Here is a 12,440-nt window from a genome sequence, read left to right on the forward strand (position 1 = left end):
ACAGGCTCATAGAGAAAATAAAAAATACAGTCAAATAAAAGATTACAGGCCAAGCTTTGTTTTTGTATTTACACATATGTATAAAGTATAAACAGCATTGAAACATACAAAATGAAACTTCTGCACTGTTGTGCACTAAAACACATTAAAATAACTTAATTGTGCTTTAAATAAAGCAAACATGAAAACCAAAGAAATAAAATGCCCAAGGTACTAAAAATTTCAGTTTGCAATGCTACTTTCCATTGTAAACCCTTCTGCCACTCACTAGCACCTTTTCCACATTACTTAAAATATTAATGAGGCCATCCCCAACAACACTAGATCGTCTTAATAAATGCTTGAAAGGGATGAACTAATTTACAAACCTGGGGCAACTTAATCTATTTTTAATCCACAATAAATTAAAATAACTTAAGAATCCTTTACAGCTGTTTTTGAGCAAAAATGTATTAGTGCACAAAATCAGATAGTAGTTTTCCTGCAGCTTCCATGAATTTACTAGTTTTAAAGCAAAATGTTTGTTGAATTTTATGTGGACTTCAAATGAATGTTTTAATATTAAGCTAGGATTTTCCGTGCCTCTCCACAGCTTCATAAAAACAGTCCTCATTAACTACAGATGTTAAACTCTGGACACTAAATTCTCTCTCTAAAATAGAGTTCAGATCCATGTTTGCAGCATCAGAGTGACTGTCAAGGGATTGGTGACGTTCTTGCATTGCCATTAGAGTTCCTCTGCTACGCCTTGTGCTGTTTCCTTTTCTCTTCACTGGGCAGAAATGGCCCCGCACGAGCTTTGGATGCTCTGCTATCTGAAAGCCATCTTCTGCCTCATTTTCAGCAGCCTGATCCTGTTCAGAGTCAGCACTGGGTTCCTCTGAAATCTTCAGCCGCTGGAACTGTATTTCAATGTCTTTTGTAGGGCTGCCTTTCTTATAGTCCTCATCGTCATCATCATCACTGAGAATGTCAGATTCTTTGACAAGAACATTAGAAAAGTCAGATGCAGTGCTCTCTGCATGTTTATCGGGAGATGAATTTTTGGGCTCCTGGATGCTCTCAGAAGTGTGGCAGCTGCTGCTCTGGGTGCTGCTGCTTAGGCTGCACTCATCAGAGTCCGGGAAGGTGCCTTTCCCCTGGTCACCGTTCCACTCGCTGCTGGATGACTTCTTCAGTAACTTCAAGGATCTTGTGGAAGCTGTGCAGAGTAAAAATGCAGGTTTATTTTTTTCAGAAAAAAACTTTGGTTACGCCTTTTATCTTCATATCCCACTTACAATTATGGTGGATATAGTCATTCCAAGTCAGATGTGTCAGCACTCTGATACCGACAGTGTGTTCCTCATGTCACAGTTTTCATTACACCTATCCTAGGGTTCTGTGCTTTCCTTCATGTGTAATATATATCAAATCCTCCAAAAAAGATCAAATCCTCCAAAAAAGTGTAGTCATGCTCACACTTCTGCATAAAGAAAGATTGACTTGGGCACATCAAACACTGAAGGGCCCAGGTGTAGGCAGCAGTTGAACTCTTCCAGATCCTCTGACATTAAGAGGATTTTACAGAGGACTGATCTGATAGAGAACTTGAAATACTAGTAACTACTCATTTAACTAAAATGTCTGAATCCTGTACTTCATTACAGTATCAGCTGGGATGCAGATTTAGTGCACTGAAAGAACCAAGACCCCCATGCCTTTTCCCTGTTGTTCCAGCTATAAATGCTATTAGGGCTGAGTTTCTAAAGGGAGCCCAGAGGAAAGAATGCTAATATTGTATGGCAAAGGGTGTCTATTCCTTCCCAGCAAAATTAATTTGGGCCTTATTAAGTGTCTTTTCTGAAGACAGCTAATGACACATTGCAGTGTGCTTATCTCCTCTAGCCCTTGTCACATACTGAGTGGTAGAGAAATTAGTCCTGCTCCAGTCCAAAAAACGAAGAAATGGGATTTGTAGGTCTGACACATGTCACTCTATGATCACTCTGTGGTAATAATTGTGAACGCCCTACCAGCACCAGAGTCTGGATGCTTTAGTTTTCACTTGAGCAGGTGTTTCTTACCCAGTTTGGCTGTTGCAGGTACACGATTCTTAAGTGGGACGAGGCGATCTTTACATTTTTTCTCCAGTGGTAGCTCACATTTTATGTGACGTCTGAAATTCTCCCGCAGAATAGAACGGATGACCTTCACAATGTTAGTCTTATTCTCAGAATCACTGCAAGTTTAAGAAAACACAAAACTTAATTTCCTTGCTGAAGTAAGACACTGGGATAAAATGTTCCCACTGCTTTTCTGCTGATGGGCTTTAGTGCAGTGTTTTATTTCAAAAGCTTGCTTTAGTAGTGGGTTTAAAGCTATCATAAGATCATAGAATGAATGTTCTGGGTGGGAAGGGACATTAAAGATCATCAAGTTCCAACCTCTTTACCCTGGGCAGGGACATCTTAACAGTGCTAGACATTTCACACACCTTGTGTTTCGAGATCTTAGTTGCTTCCTCTTAGAAAATTACTTGACAGGTAGCTTCTGTATGAGAGAATCATAACCTTAAGCGGTCTTTATGAGAAAGTAATCTCTGTTAACCAGCTCACAGTAATTAAATTAGTTACTTTGCCCATACTGGAGCTTATGTTCATATAGCTGCAGATTTCTGACACTGGATCACTACACTTAATTCACCCATTTGAATTTGTTATACTTTATGCAGTTAAAGATTGGCATAGTGCCTAGCTTCAAGTAAAGAGTCCCACTTTGAAACTGCTGATGTAAAGGTTACATAGGAGAAAATACTTTATTTTAAATGCCATTGATGTGATTTGTAAAATACAACCTCCATGTAAAGCTTACCTGCTGCACAACTGAAAAACTGTTTCTGGCCTGCCTTCTAGTTCTGACTTGGTATGAATCAGTTCCCAGATACAGCTGTTCTCTGTTCCTGTGCATGGAAGGAAACATTACTTTTGCATACACTTCCCAAAACCTTTGGCATTAGAAAGACCAGGGTAGAGTTCCTGACTCTCCAGAAGGCAGTGTTAACTCAGCCATGTGTAGAGCTACAGAAGATCTCACCCAAGGTGGAACCCAAGAGAAAGCTTGGGAAGCCAAGGAACCCCAGAGAACTCCCTTGCTGTGGCAGCCCAGCACTGTCTTTGATAACTTTTCTCTAGGAGAGTTGCTTTCCCCCATTCCTGCTGCTTCTCTATGTTTTCCAGCCTTAACAGGCCTTCACCCAGGTGTGCTCTAAAAACCTTGTGACACTTTACAGAAGTGGATAGGACTATAAAGATCAGCTTGAAAATAAACCCACAGCCCTTGACTACCACAAATTACAGTCACCTTTCTGCTGTTTGAAAAAACATGAGGATCAGCACACAGCACTAGAGTGTCATCAGGATGTCAACTACAGTAAACTACCTGCCTTTTATTGGGAATTTCCATTCTGTCATTCCTTCACATCATGTTACATCTCCCTTAATGCACAGAAGTCAGCATACCAAATGAAGAAAGTCTGTAAATGTATCAAGCCTGTATCCCCTGAGTGCAGAGACAACAGAGGACAGATAATACTTTCTCTACACCTGCTTGTTTCCAGAGGCTCAGAAAGACATCTGGAAGAAGCAGTATTACAAAATTCCAGAAAAGCATTCAGTCCTAAAGTATTTACTGCAAGAGAGTTACCTGCTGTGTTCCCCAGTCGAACTTGAAGAGCAGATAAAGGAATCAGCCAACGAAATTTAAATGGATCCAAGTCACCATAATTATGTGCAGCACGAACATTAGTAGGCTGTAAAAAGAAAACAAAGGATATTTCTAAGAAGTAGAAGTAGTGGTGGTGTTTTGTACTTAGATCTTAAGTACAAAAAGAAGAAAAACTAAATTGATTGAACTTTCCTTCACTACCTTAAAATGAACTTGTAAATGTAGTTGAAATGGTGATAGACACAACCTTTGGAATTCATAATTGCTTCAACTTTTAAAAGCCATTTGATTTTAACTGATAAAAATAAAACTTTGCCTATAAGTACTACCAGGGAAGAAGTTTCCTGTGAAAGAACATACAGACTGTTGATTAGCAGAATACATTAATCATGTGGCTGCTGCTGCTACTTTTAGAGCTCCTCCATCTGTTACAATGAGCATGGTGCAGTATATCACCACTGGTACTTGGAACATACAATTTGCTACCTGGCTTCCACATTTCAGGTCTGTAAGCGGGTGCAGAGAAGGTTATGTATATAATGCCCCTTTTCCTTTCCTTCCAGGAGTATCTAGGGTCCATAAAAGAAAGGTCTTTCACCTGCACCCTGTGGTAAGGTAGGCTGTCATAAATGCTATCTGGAAGAATTAGTTATTTCTGCATAGCAATGTTTCATTTTCCACTTGATAAAATTAACACGGGGCTCACACAGAAGATGATGCTGCTGCTTACTAAATAACAAAAAATATTTATTGCTACACAGATACTGAGCATTTGTTTTAGCAGGATAGCCAGAACTCCAGCCTAGCAAGTGAAAGGAGTGTTTCACCTCAGTAACTCCCCCTTTAAAACTGTTATAGTCCATCTCACATTGCAGTAACATCCTGAACATCCACCATCTCCACTGATACCAGACTTACCATTTTCTTTTTCAGTTTGTAGTTCTCCTTATAGACCAGTATTACAGCCCTCTTAAAAACTGAAAAGAAAAAGAAAAAAAATAAAAGGAAAACCATTAATTATATGCATAATATTACAATATTGAGTGAAAATACTATCTTGGAGAAGTATAGTCATGGGAATGTGAAGGATGAGATAAGCAAACACAGAAAAGCATTTGCCATGTGCTGAGATGACAACTGGGTTTTTCATTCTGCACTTTCATGCAATGGCAGTATTTTTCCCTCCAATTTTGTTCTGAATGTTTAGGATGAAGCCATTCTGTACATTTAGATAGTAACCACCTATCTGTCCTCTGTAACTCTTCACATAAACAAATACAGAAGATGTATGTTAGATGTAAAAATTTTCTTTCTGTAGACAGTGGACATTTTCAAGTGGAGGAAAGGGCCTGTAGCAGGAGAGGACACAGTCTGTTCTTCGTGCCGTTCAACAGGTTGTTCTTCTGTTTGGAGCATCCCCTTCCCTAACCATGCTTCCCAGGAAAGGAGTACCCTGAGAAAGAGAAACCTGTCTGACATTAACCTGGAGTTCTTCTGAAGGTGTTTATCCATTGAAGTAGTAAAATAATCTTTTTTTTTTAAGAAACGGACTCTTATTTGTATGCTCTCATTTCCACATCAAGTTTCAGGATAAAATAATCTGGATGGGAATGTCAATGCTGTAGCTGTAAAGCAGAAGTTAGTCTGAATTCACAAGAGTGGAATAAATCATGATTTTCCCACAAGCCTCCTTTGAAAGCCTCATTTAACAGATTGTTCTGAAGACTCTAATATTGCCTCTTGAAAATCTTCCATAGTTTAAATATAGGCAAGACAGCAGCTGAGGGTGGCTCACAGAGCAAACAGTACAAGCAAGCAAATAAATAGAAAGTTTTTTCATGTTAGGAAAACACAAGTATGCATTTTTTCACCTATAAATCCACCCTACATATCACGTGACTGCAGGGAATGGAGTTTGGGGCTTTTATCCAGGGAGGAGATCTAATGTGGCCATCTTCAGATTTGAAAGCACAGAGTCCTTAAGAAAGGCACTTACCAAACACTGTAAGTTCAAGGTCTTTCCTTGCTTTGCCCAGTGAGGGAAAAGGATTCAGCCAGGTAACTGTAGAGTGCATCAGAAGTTCTCCCATTGAAAGCTCTGTCACCTGGATTAAATTATAACAGTAAGTAAAATAAATAAACAGTATAAATATCTACATCAGTGCTGCATTTTAGTATACATTGATAACTTTAAGGATCTATGTTTTCTATGTATAGAAAGAGATCATCACTACAGCAGGAAAAGTATGAGTAATCCCTTTTTTTAAAACAGGTTACAAATATACAAAGTAATAGCCCCTAAGTTACAAAAGCTGGGTAGAAGTCCTTACTATTAATAACTTAGAATAATACTAAGCTGATCTGATAATCTTACACTTCCATATAGCCAGTTATGAACTGCCTGATTTATTAGCTGTAAATATCTTTAATTTCTATAGAGTAATTAGTATTAATGACACTACCAATGGCAGAATTAATGGAGGCCTTGTACTCTGAGGCTCCTTTCTTCTGTGGGACACAACATAATACTGAAGAATATCAAAGGCTGTCAAGTTTTGTTTCCCCATAAATGATGAGAAACCAGGTAGTCAACAGGGACAATTTGACTTTTACTAGCAGGAAATGAAACAACTGAGATGACATCTCTCATATCTGATATCCAACTGTACAGATTTGATCTGCTTAGTAATTGTTTGATGTGAATGGCTGAGTTGAGGCCTTGCTGCTCCAGTTCTCGGAGATGACTGCACACAGTCTGTATAACTAATGGGTTTTGCTCTGACAAATACCCATGGATGCCTCAGCACTGGAAGTGCAGAGAATGAGAATAACAGACCTTAATGTGAAATCCTTCAAATTGCCATTTTCATTTATACGGGTGAAAAAATATGTTAAGAGCTTAAGAACTCAATAGCATAAAATCTGAATGCCTTGGGGCATGGGTAATCTCTGCAATGTTTTGACAAGAGAGTTTTTCCTACTGAGAACTATATCTACTCCTGCTTGCAATTCCTGTCAGTCCAGAATGCAGCTCTGGCAGCTGTCTGCAAACTTTACTATAACCTACTGACAGAAAGAAATTTGACAGGCAGATACAAAACAGAAGTCAAAATATTAAAGGAGAATGGAGCAAGCCCAGTGGAAGTAAGTTCCCCAAATTACCTCAGGAAGAGAGGAAGCCCCTAGAGCAAGCTGGATAATGCCTCAAGAGTCAATGTGACATGTTGTTTTTTCTCTTACCTCTTTCTCTGTTCCACTTTGTTCTGCAACCAGTTGGTCAAATACAGTGCCATAGTCTTCATATATCTTCTGCATCTCATTTATGTGACTTGCTACTTTTTCCATTGCCTTCAGTGCTTCTGTAAGGTTTAAAAATTTCATACACAGCTATGTAATTCATTTTTATTTTCTAAATATGGTAATTTTAAATTCAATTCCCCTTGAGGCATGTAAAATGATGTTGCTTTCTGAAAGTTTGGCAAACTGAATTCTAGCTCTGTATCAATACTTTCTCATAGCAACAGTAGAAGAAAAGCTTCCTGGTCAGAGTAAGTGAAAAATGCTCATGTAGTGTCTTAAGTGGCTGAAAAGGCTGCAATAAGCATTCCAGTGACAAGCCCCCAAAGCTGGGGGGGTGTATGATAGTACCATGGCAGTATGATAGTACCATGGTTAAATTTTGCATCTTGTAGATACAGGGCCACAGGAGTGATCCTCTGGAGTAATCTACACTCATCCTAGAATAAGTTATCTAATGATCTTCAGGAGAAACAAATTGCATTTGTCTCCTCCCAGAATGGACAAAAAAATACAGTGTTAGCCTGTACAAGTTCCTCATAGGCTGTACATGTTAAATGCTGGTGGCCAGGTTTTGTTTAAATTACGTTTTCCAAACAAGAATGTCACTAGTTTCCATTAGATTTTTGTATTAATTCAGAATGGAATTGGACAGGGAACCTTTGTTTCATCAATTCTTAATGGCACAGTTGTTTCATCAATTGTTAATTTTAGCAGTTTGGCATCTACCCTGACCTGTAAATAAGTCCCCAGCCCCAGCTTGTTTGGGAAAGGGAACAATATTTGAAGCTTCTTTTGAAGTCAGTAAGATCCTCATGAGTTTTTACTGACAGTGTATTTTGTCTACATCCATTTTGTGAAAATGACAGTCAATCCATAAAATACATCTCTTGATTTTCGTCCACCAGGTGCTGACAGACCTGAACTGGAATTTGCCAGGGTGAAGTCCCAGGCATGTGAACGTAGAAAAGCAATCAATCTAATGCATGTCAGATAAGTCTCTCCACATGGGAGAGACTGCAAACATTTGACAAAGATCTCTTCTACACAAACAAGAGTCACAGAAGGACCTCAAACAACAAATATTTCCTTCTGTGGTCCTCTTAAAATATATTTCAAGAACTAAATAATAACCACAAGATGGAGCCTTGGTCAGTATTTCTCAAGTGGGTTAAAAAAAAAAAAAAAAAAAGGCAACACTGTGACCTGACATGCTCCTGTGCATGAGGATAAAGATCCCAGTCCTACTTGCCATGGCAAATCTGCCAAACCTACTTCTCAAACGGACTTGGACATACCAAGTAGGACTTTTAGCTAAAGGAACAACAACAAAAAAATTACTTAATACTTTTAAGGAGAGTGACGGAATTCTCTCTAGGTTTTAACAAATTCTGTGCTATCTACCAGAATGCCTACCTGTATCTTCAGAAAGGGCAGGAAATAAAACTTAACTCATTCATTCCTGTAGAAGAAAAGAAGCTACCTGTCAAATGATAATGCTCCTCACTCTCATTGTCTGTCAGAGACACCAACTCTTTTAAAAGCAGAGGATATTTCAGCACTCTCTGAACAGGCTTTATGAGATATGACTCCAGTGTGGAAGAATGTTGCTTTGTGGGATTTCGAGCATCCAGAAAGGTCTTAAAGGCACTATCTGTTTTGGCTAGATTAAAAAAAAAAGGAAAAAGAAAGAAAAAAAAATGTCAGTTGAATATGAAAGTCATGGAAGTTACAATAATTGAAAAACGTGGAATGGCAATTTGAACCCAGCACCAAAACTCTTGCCCTCTTCAATGGATGATTTACAGAGTAGCAAATACTGTCAATTTCATTATAATTTCCTGCATCCAATAACATTCAAAAGGGCTGAGAGAGCAATTTTATGAAGGTGAGATTATTCCTCTAATTTTTCCACTGCATTGCAGTGAATGGCAGAGGACGTAATTCCTGATTTATTCTACCATTTGTTGCTGCTTTTCTGGAGACTGGGCCTGCAGACAGCACAAAGTTGTGGAAGGTGTTTCTACAGCTCTCCAGGCTAATGCCTGGAGGTTACAAAAGGAATCTTGTTCTTCAGGTCTATACCATACTTCAGCAGAACCTGTGATCTTAGATCTTCCTATTGAAAGATACCTGATTAGTCCTTGTTTGATACCAATATTTATTCCTTGATTTTATCCAATATTCTCTGCAAGTTGACAAGATTTGTAACAGTAGCTCACTGTGGTTTGAATTCATGCAAGTAAATTACAATAATGAAGACAATAAATTACCTCTCTCAAGAACTTTCTGAACTTTGATGTGGTTTGCACAGAAGCCACTGTACAGTTTGAAGTGGTCAGCATAATACAGAAAGGAGCCACCAAGGGAAAACAGCAATTTCTGAAATCAACACAATCAAAATATTAGTTCACTACTAGAATCCTAAATATATATTCAGGCATACAACAAACAGACTCAATGGTGAATTATCAGCTATCTTTCTATACATATACATATATATATGTGTGTGTGTGTGTATGTATATAACATGAATATACTACTGGTAGTAACTTGATGATTTTTTTGTATTTCGTTGAGTGTAGAGTTTTGATGATTTTTACTGGTAGTAACTTGATGATATTTTTGTATTTTGCTGAGTGTAGAGGTCAGCCTGCAATTTTCTCCTATCTTCCTGAGCAGGTAATCTGTTTTACTTTATATTTCAGGCAGCACAGGAACAAAAATCAGCAGACATATAACTATGTTGTTCTGGGAAGAAAACAGGAGCCATAGGAAGCAAGGCATAAAAGTGCCAAAGCCAGAAGGGACAGAGTAAAACAAATACAGGATTGCTTTCCAGCTGTTTTCCTTTTTTCAGGCAGGTGGTAATTACAGGACACCTCTGATGTTCTTGCATGAACAGGAGGTTGGGAAGATGTGGGAGGGACTGAATCACAAAAGAGGTTTTTAGAAAAATGCCTCCCAAAGCAAATATAAGAAAGAGGAGTAGTGAGGGAGGAGGAAATCAGCCCTCTCCCTTATTTTAATCAATGTTTGCTCCACAAAATGCAGCAAGTGTTCAGGAGGCCTGCCAGCTCAGTCCTGAGCCAGTGACTCCATTGCCAGGGAATCCACTTCCTCCAGTCAGGACAGGTACTGGGTAGTGCTGCAGCCATTTACAATTCAATCCCTGCTTCCTGGACCTCACTACATGGGAAACCCATGTGGCATTAAACAAGAAAAGCTCCCAGTCTCTTCAGGATTAGGTTGGGCACAGCGCAGAAAAGCGCAGGCAGGGTGGAATTGTCAGCACAGTGACAATAAACTCTCTGCAAAGGAGTTCTGCCTCACAAACATTGCCAAACATCGTGTACTCCAAGTCTACCCTGTCTTTTCCCACGTTGCAAATTTTGCCATGGGGAGGAAGATAAGACCATGAAAAATAGCACTAACCCTTCACTGCTGACCAGAACTCTGTAATCCAAAGTAAAGCTTCAAAGCAACCCTACAAAACTTCTAAGAGCCAGAAACTTCTTAAAGCCAGATTTTCACAAACATTTGCAGGCACACTACAAAGTATGAAATGATGAAATATTTACCCGGAACTGAGATGGTGTTTCCAATGTATTAAAATCTGAGGAAGAAGATATTCCATCTTCAAGGGTCTCCAAAAACACCTTCTGGAATTCCAGCATTTCTGGCAGGCTGCCGAACAAGGACTCCATCTGTGGAAAACATCCGGCCATGAAGTACAGCACTCCATGGACCTAAAAGGTCTTTTGAAATCAGTGGACTAAGGAGATGTAACACACAATGAGATTGCAAAGGCTAGTAATGTCATTGTTAATACTTTTCAAACAGGTTTTATCAAAAATCCATGCAAAAAAATGGAGGTTTCTCAGCAGTTAATTCAGAGAAACAATTACTCTTTAAGAAAAGGAAGTGATGCGCACACCAGAGAGAAAGGCACTGACTGGTGTCATTCCTGTTGACATCTTTGTTGTTTGCTTTTTCTGTCCCACTCTCAGCAATAAAAAATCCAAGTGTCAAGGTGTTAGCCCATAAGAGAATGACAAGGACCTTTTTCAGATACTCCCTCACCTCATCCTGAGTAAGGAAGGTTTCTTTTTGAAGGGGCTCCAAGTATAGCTCAAAGAGGCAGCTCAAGTCCTGAAAAAAAGAATATTTGTTCACTTTTTCTGTACCATTTGGAAACTGTTCTTTATGTGGTAACACTGAGATAGTGGTAAATTTGCAGAATGAACTAAAGATACAATTCCTTTTCAGTAACAAAATAGCCTCCGTATTATTAGCACTGAAGTTACTGCTAAATTAGAGGCAAAGTGATTTCAGCAGAATGTTATTTTTCATCCTTAAGGCTTTACAACTTGATTACAACAAATTATATTTTAGCTTAGCATGAGGAAGAATTGTTACAGTTGTTTATTTTTGAATGAGTCCATCCATATGAACAGCATAAATGTTTTAATTATTTATGTTACATAAACAATATAAATAGCCACTTATTTAAACATCTGTAGTAATATTCAGAAGGACATGTAGCATTTTAAAACCCTACATGTTACTAAAGTGTTCAGTTATTTTGTCAGGTAGGTATGATCAAGGGCTTTGTCAGTCACTTCTTAAAAAAAACTAATGCCATTTTTGAAGACTCACTGTCCCACACCAAAGCATGACAGCAGGGCTGGGGCCCACTACAGGGCTCTCCAACCCTGGGAAGTGACACACCAGAAATTGTACGTAGAAGGAATAATGAGCAGCTCCCTGAAAATGCCATAACAAGTATTGCAACATGCCACAATTTTTCCTGATGCAAAATTTCATGTATATCAGTGGTCTCCATGGTCATGCTTTGTTCAAGTGATTCCACTAAAAGATATATCAGGTGGACATACATGAGGGCATATGGCCAGCATATGGCTATATCAGTGCATTGGAGGATGACGTGTTTTCTCTTCCACAAACATTATTGCAGCAAGTACTGACATCTGTAAATACAGGCTTTGAAATAGAGAAAAGGAGATGATGCCTTCTTGCTGGAGGTCAATGAAATCGAAGTTTTTATGTTTCCTTTGACAGCCAGTCACGTGATTTTAGAGTTCATAAAACGAAGAGAGATACATTGAACAATTTGCAGGTTTTATCAGTCAGAATAACTTCCCTGTCATGCTACAAACCACTGGAGTTGTGCCTTTTAGCTTTCCTGGTTCAAAAATAATCATGCACTATTTTCCACATACTCATTTGTATGAGACTATTCTGTTCTTTTACCGGATTTATCTTCATCTTGAAAACTGGGGAGACATCCCCTGGAAAAATCCTTTTTGTTTGCAGGTATCTTCTCCACACAGATGACTGCTCTCCAATACAACTATAAATTGACTGCAATTAATGCTACTACATCAGATCCTACAGCCTCAGCTGCAGGAGCAAGT

General features: G+C 38.8%; 1 protein-coding gene across 5 annotated transcripts in view; it reads right to left on the reverse strand.

Annotated features, from left to right (window-relative positions):
* Positions 1-37: 37 nt before the first annotated feature.
* The window catches only part of TIAM2 (TIAM Rac1 associated GEF 2), an 88,250-nt gene continuing 75,847 nt past the window's right edge, over positions 38-12,440 (reverse strand). For all 5 annotated transcript variants that reach the window (XM_058020802.1, XM_058020800.1, XM_058020801.1 and 2 more), the window contains 11 exons: positions 11,086-11,154; positions 10,584-10,709; positions 9,276-9,384; positions 8,486-8,665; positions 6,946-7,064; positions 5,702-5,810; positions 4,624-4,682; positions 3,685-3,790; positions 2,854-2,941; positions 2,067-2,221; positions 38-1,201 (listed from right to left, as the gene is read on the reverse strand). In XM_058020802.1, coding sequence (XP_057876785.1) covers positions 567-1,201; positions 2,067-2,221; positions 2,854-2,941; positions 3,685-3,790; positions 4,624-4,682; positions 5,702-5,810; positions 6,946-7,064; positions 8,486-8,665; positions 9,276-9,384; positions 10,584-10,709; positions 11,086-11,154 — 1,755 coding nt within the window. In that variant the 3' untranslated portion in view covers positions 38-566. The remainder of the gene's footprint in view (positions 1,202-2,066; positions 2,222-2,853; positions 2,942-3,684; positions 3,791-4,623; positions 4,683-5,701; positions 5,811-6,945; positions 7,065-8,485; positions 8,666-9,275; positions 9,385-10,583; positions 10,710-11,085; positions 11,155-12,440) is intronic.

The sequence above is a fragment of the Melospiza georgiana genome, chromosome 3 (genome assembly GCF_028018845.1).
Source record: "Melospiza georgiana isolate bMelGeo1 chromosome 3, bMelGeo1.pri, whole genome shotgun sequence".
In the NCBI taxonomy this organism is placed as follows: domain Eukaryota; kingdom Metazoa; phylum Chordata; class Aves; order Passeriformes; family Passerellidae; genus Melospiza; species Melospiza georgiana.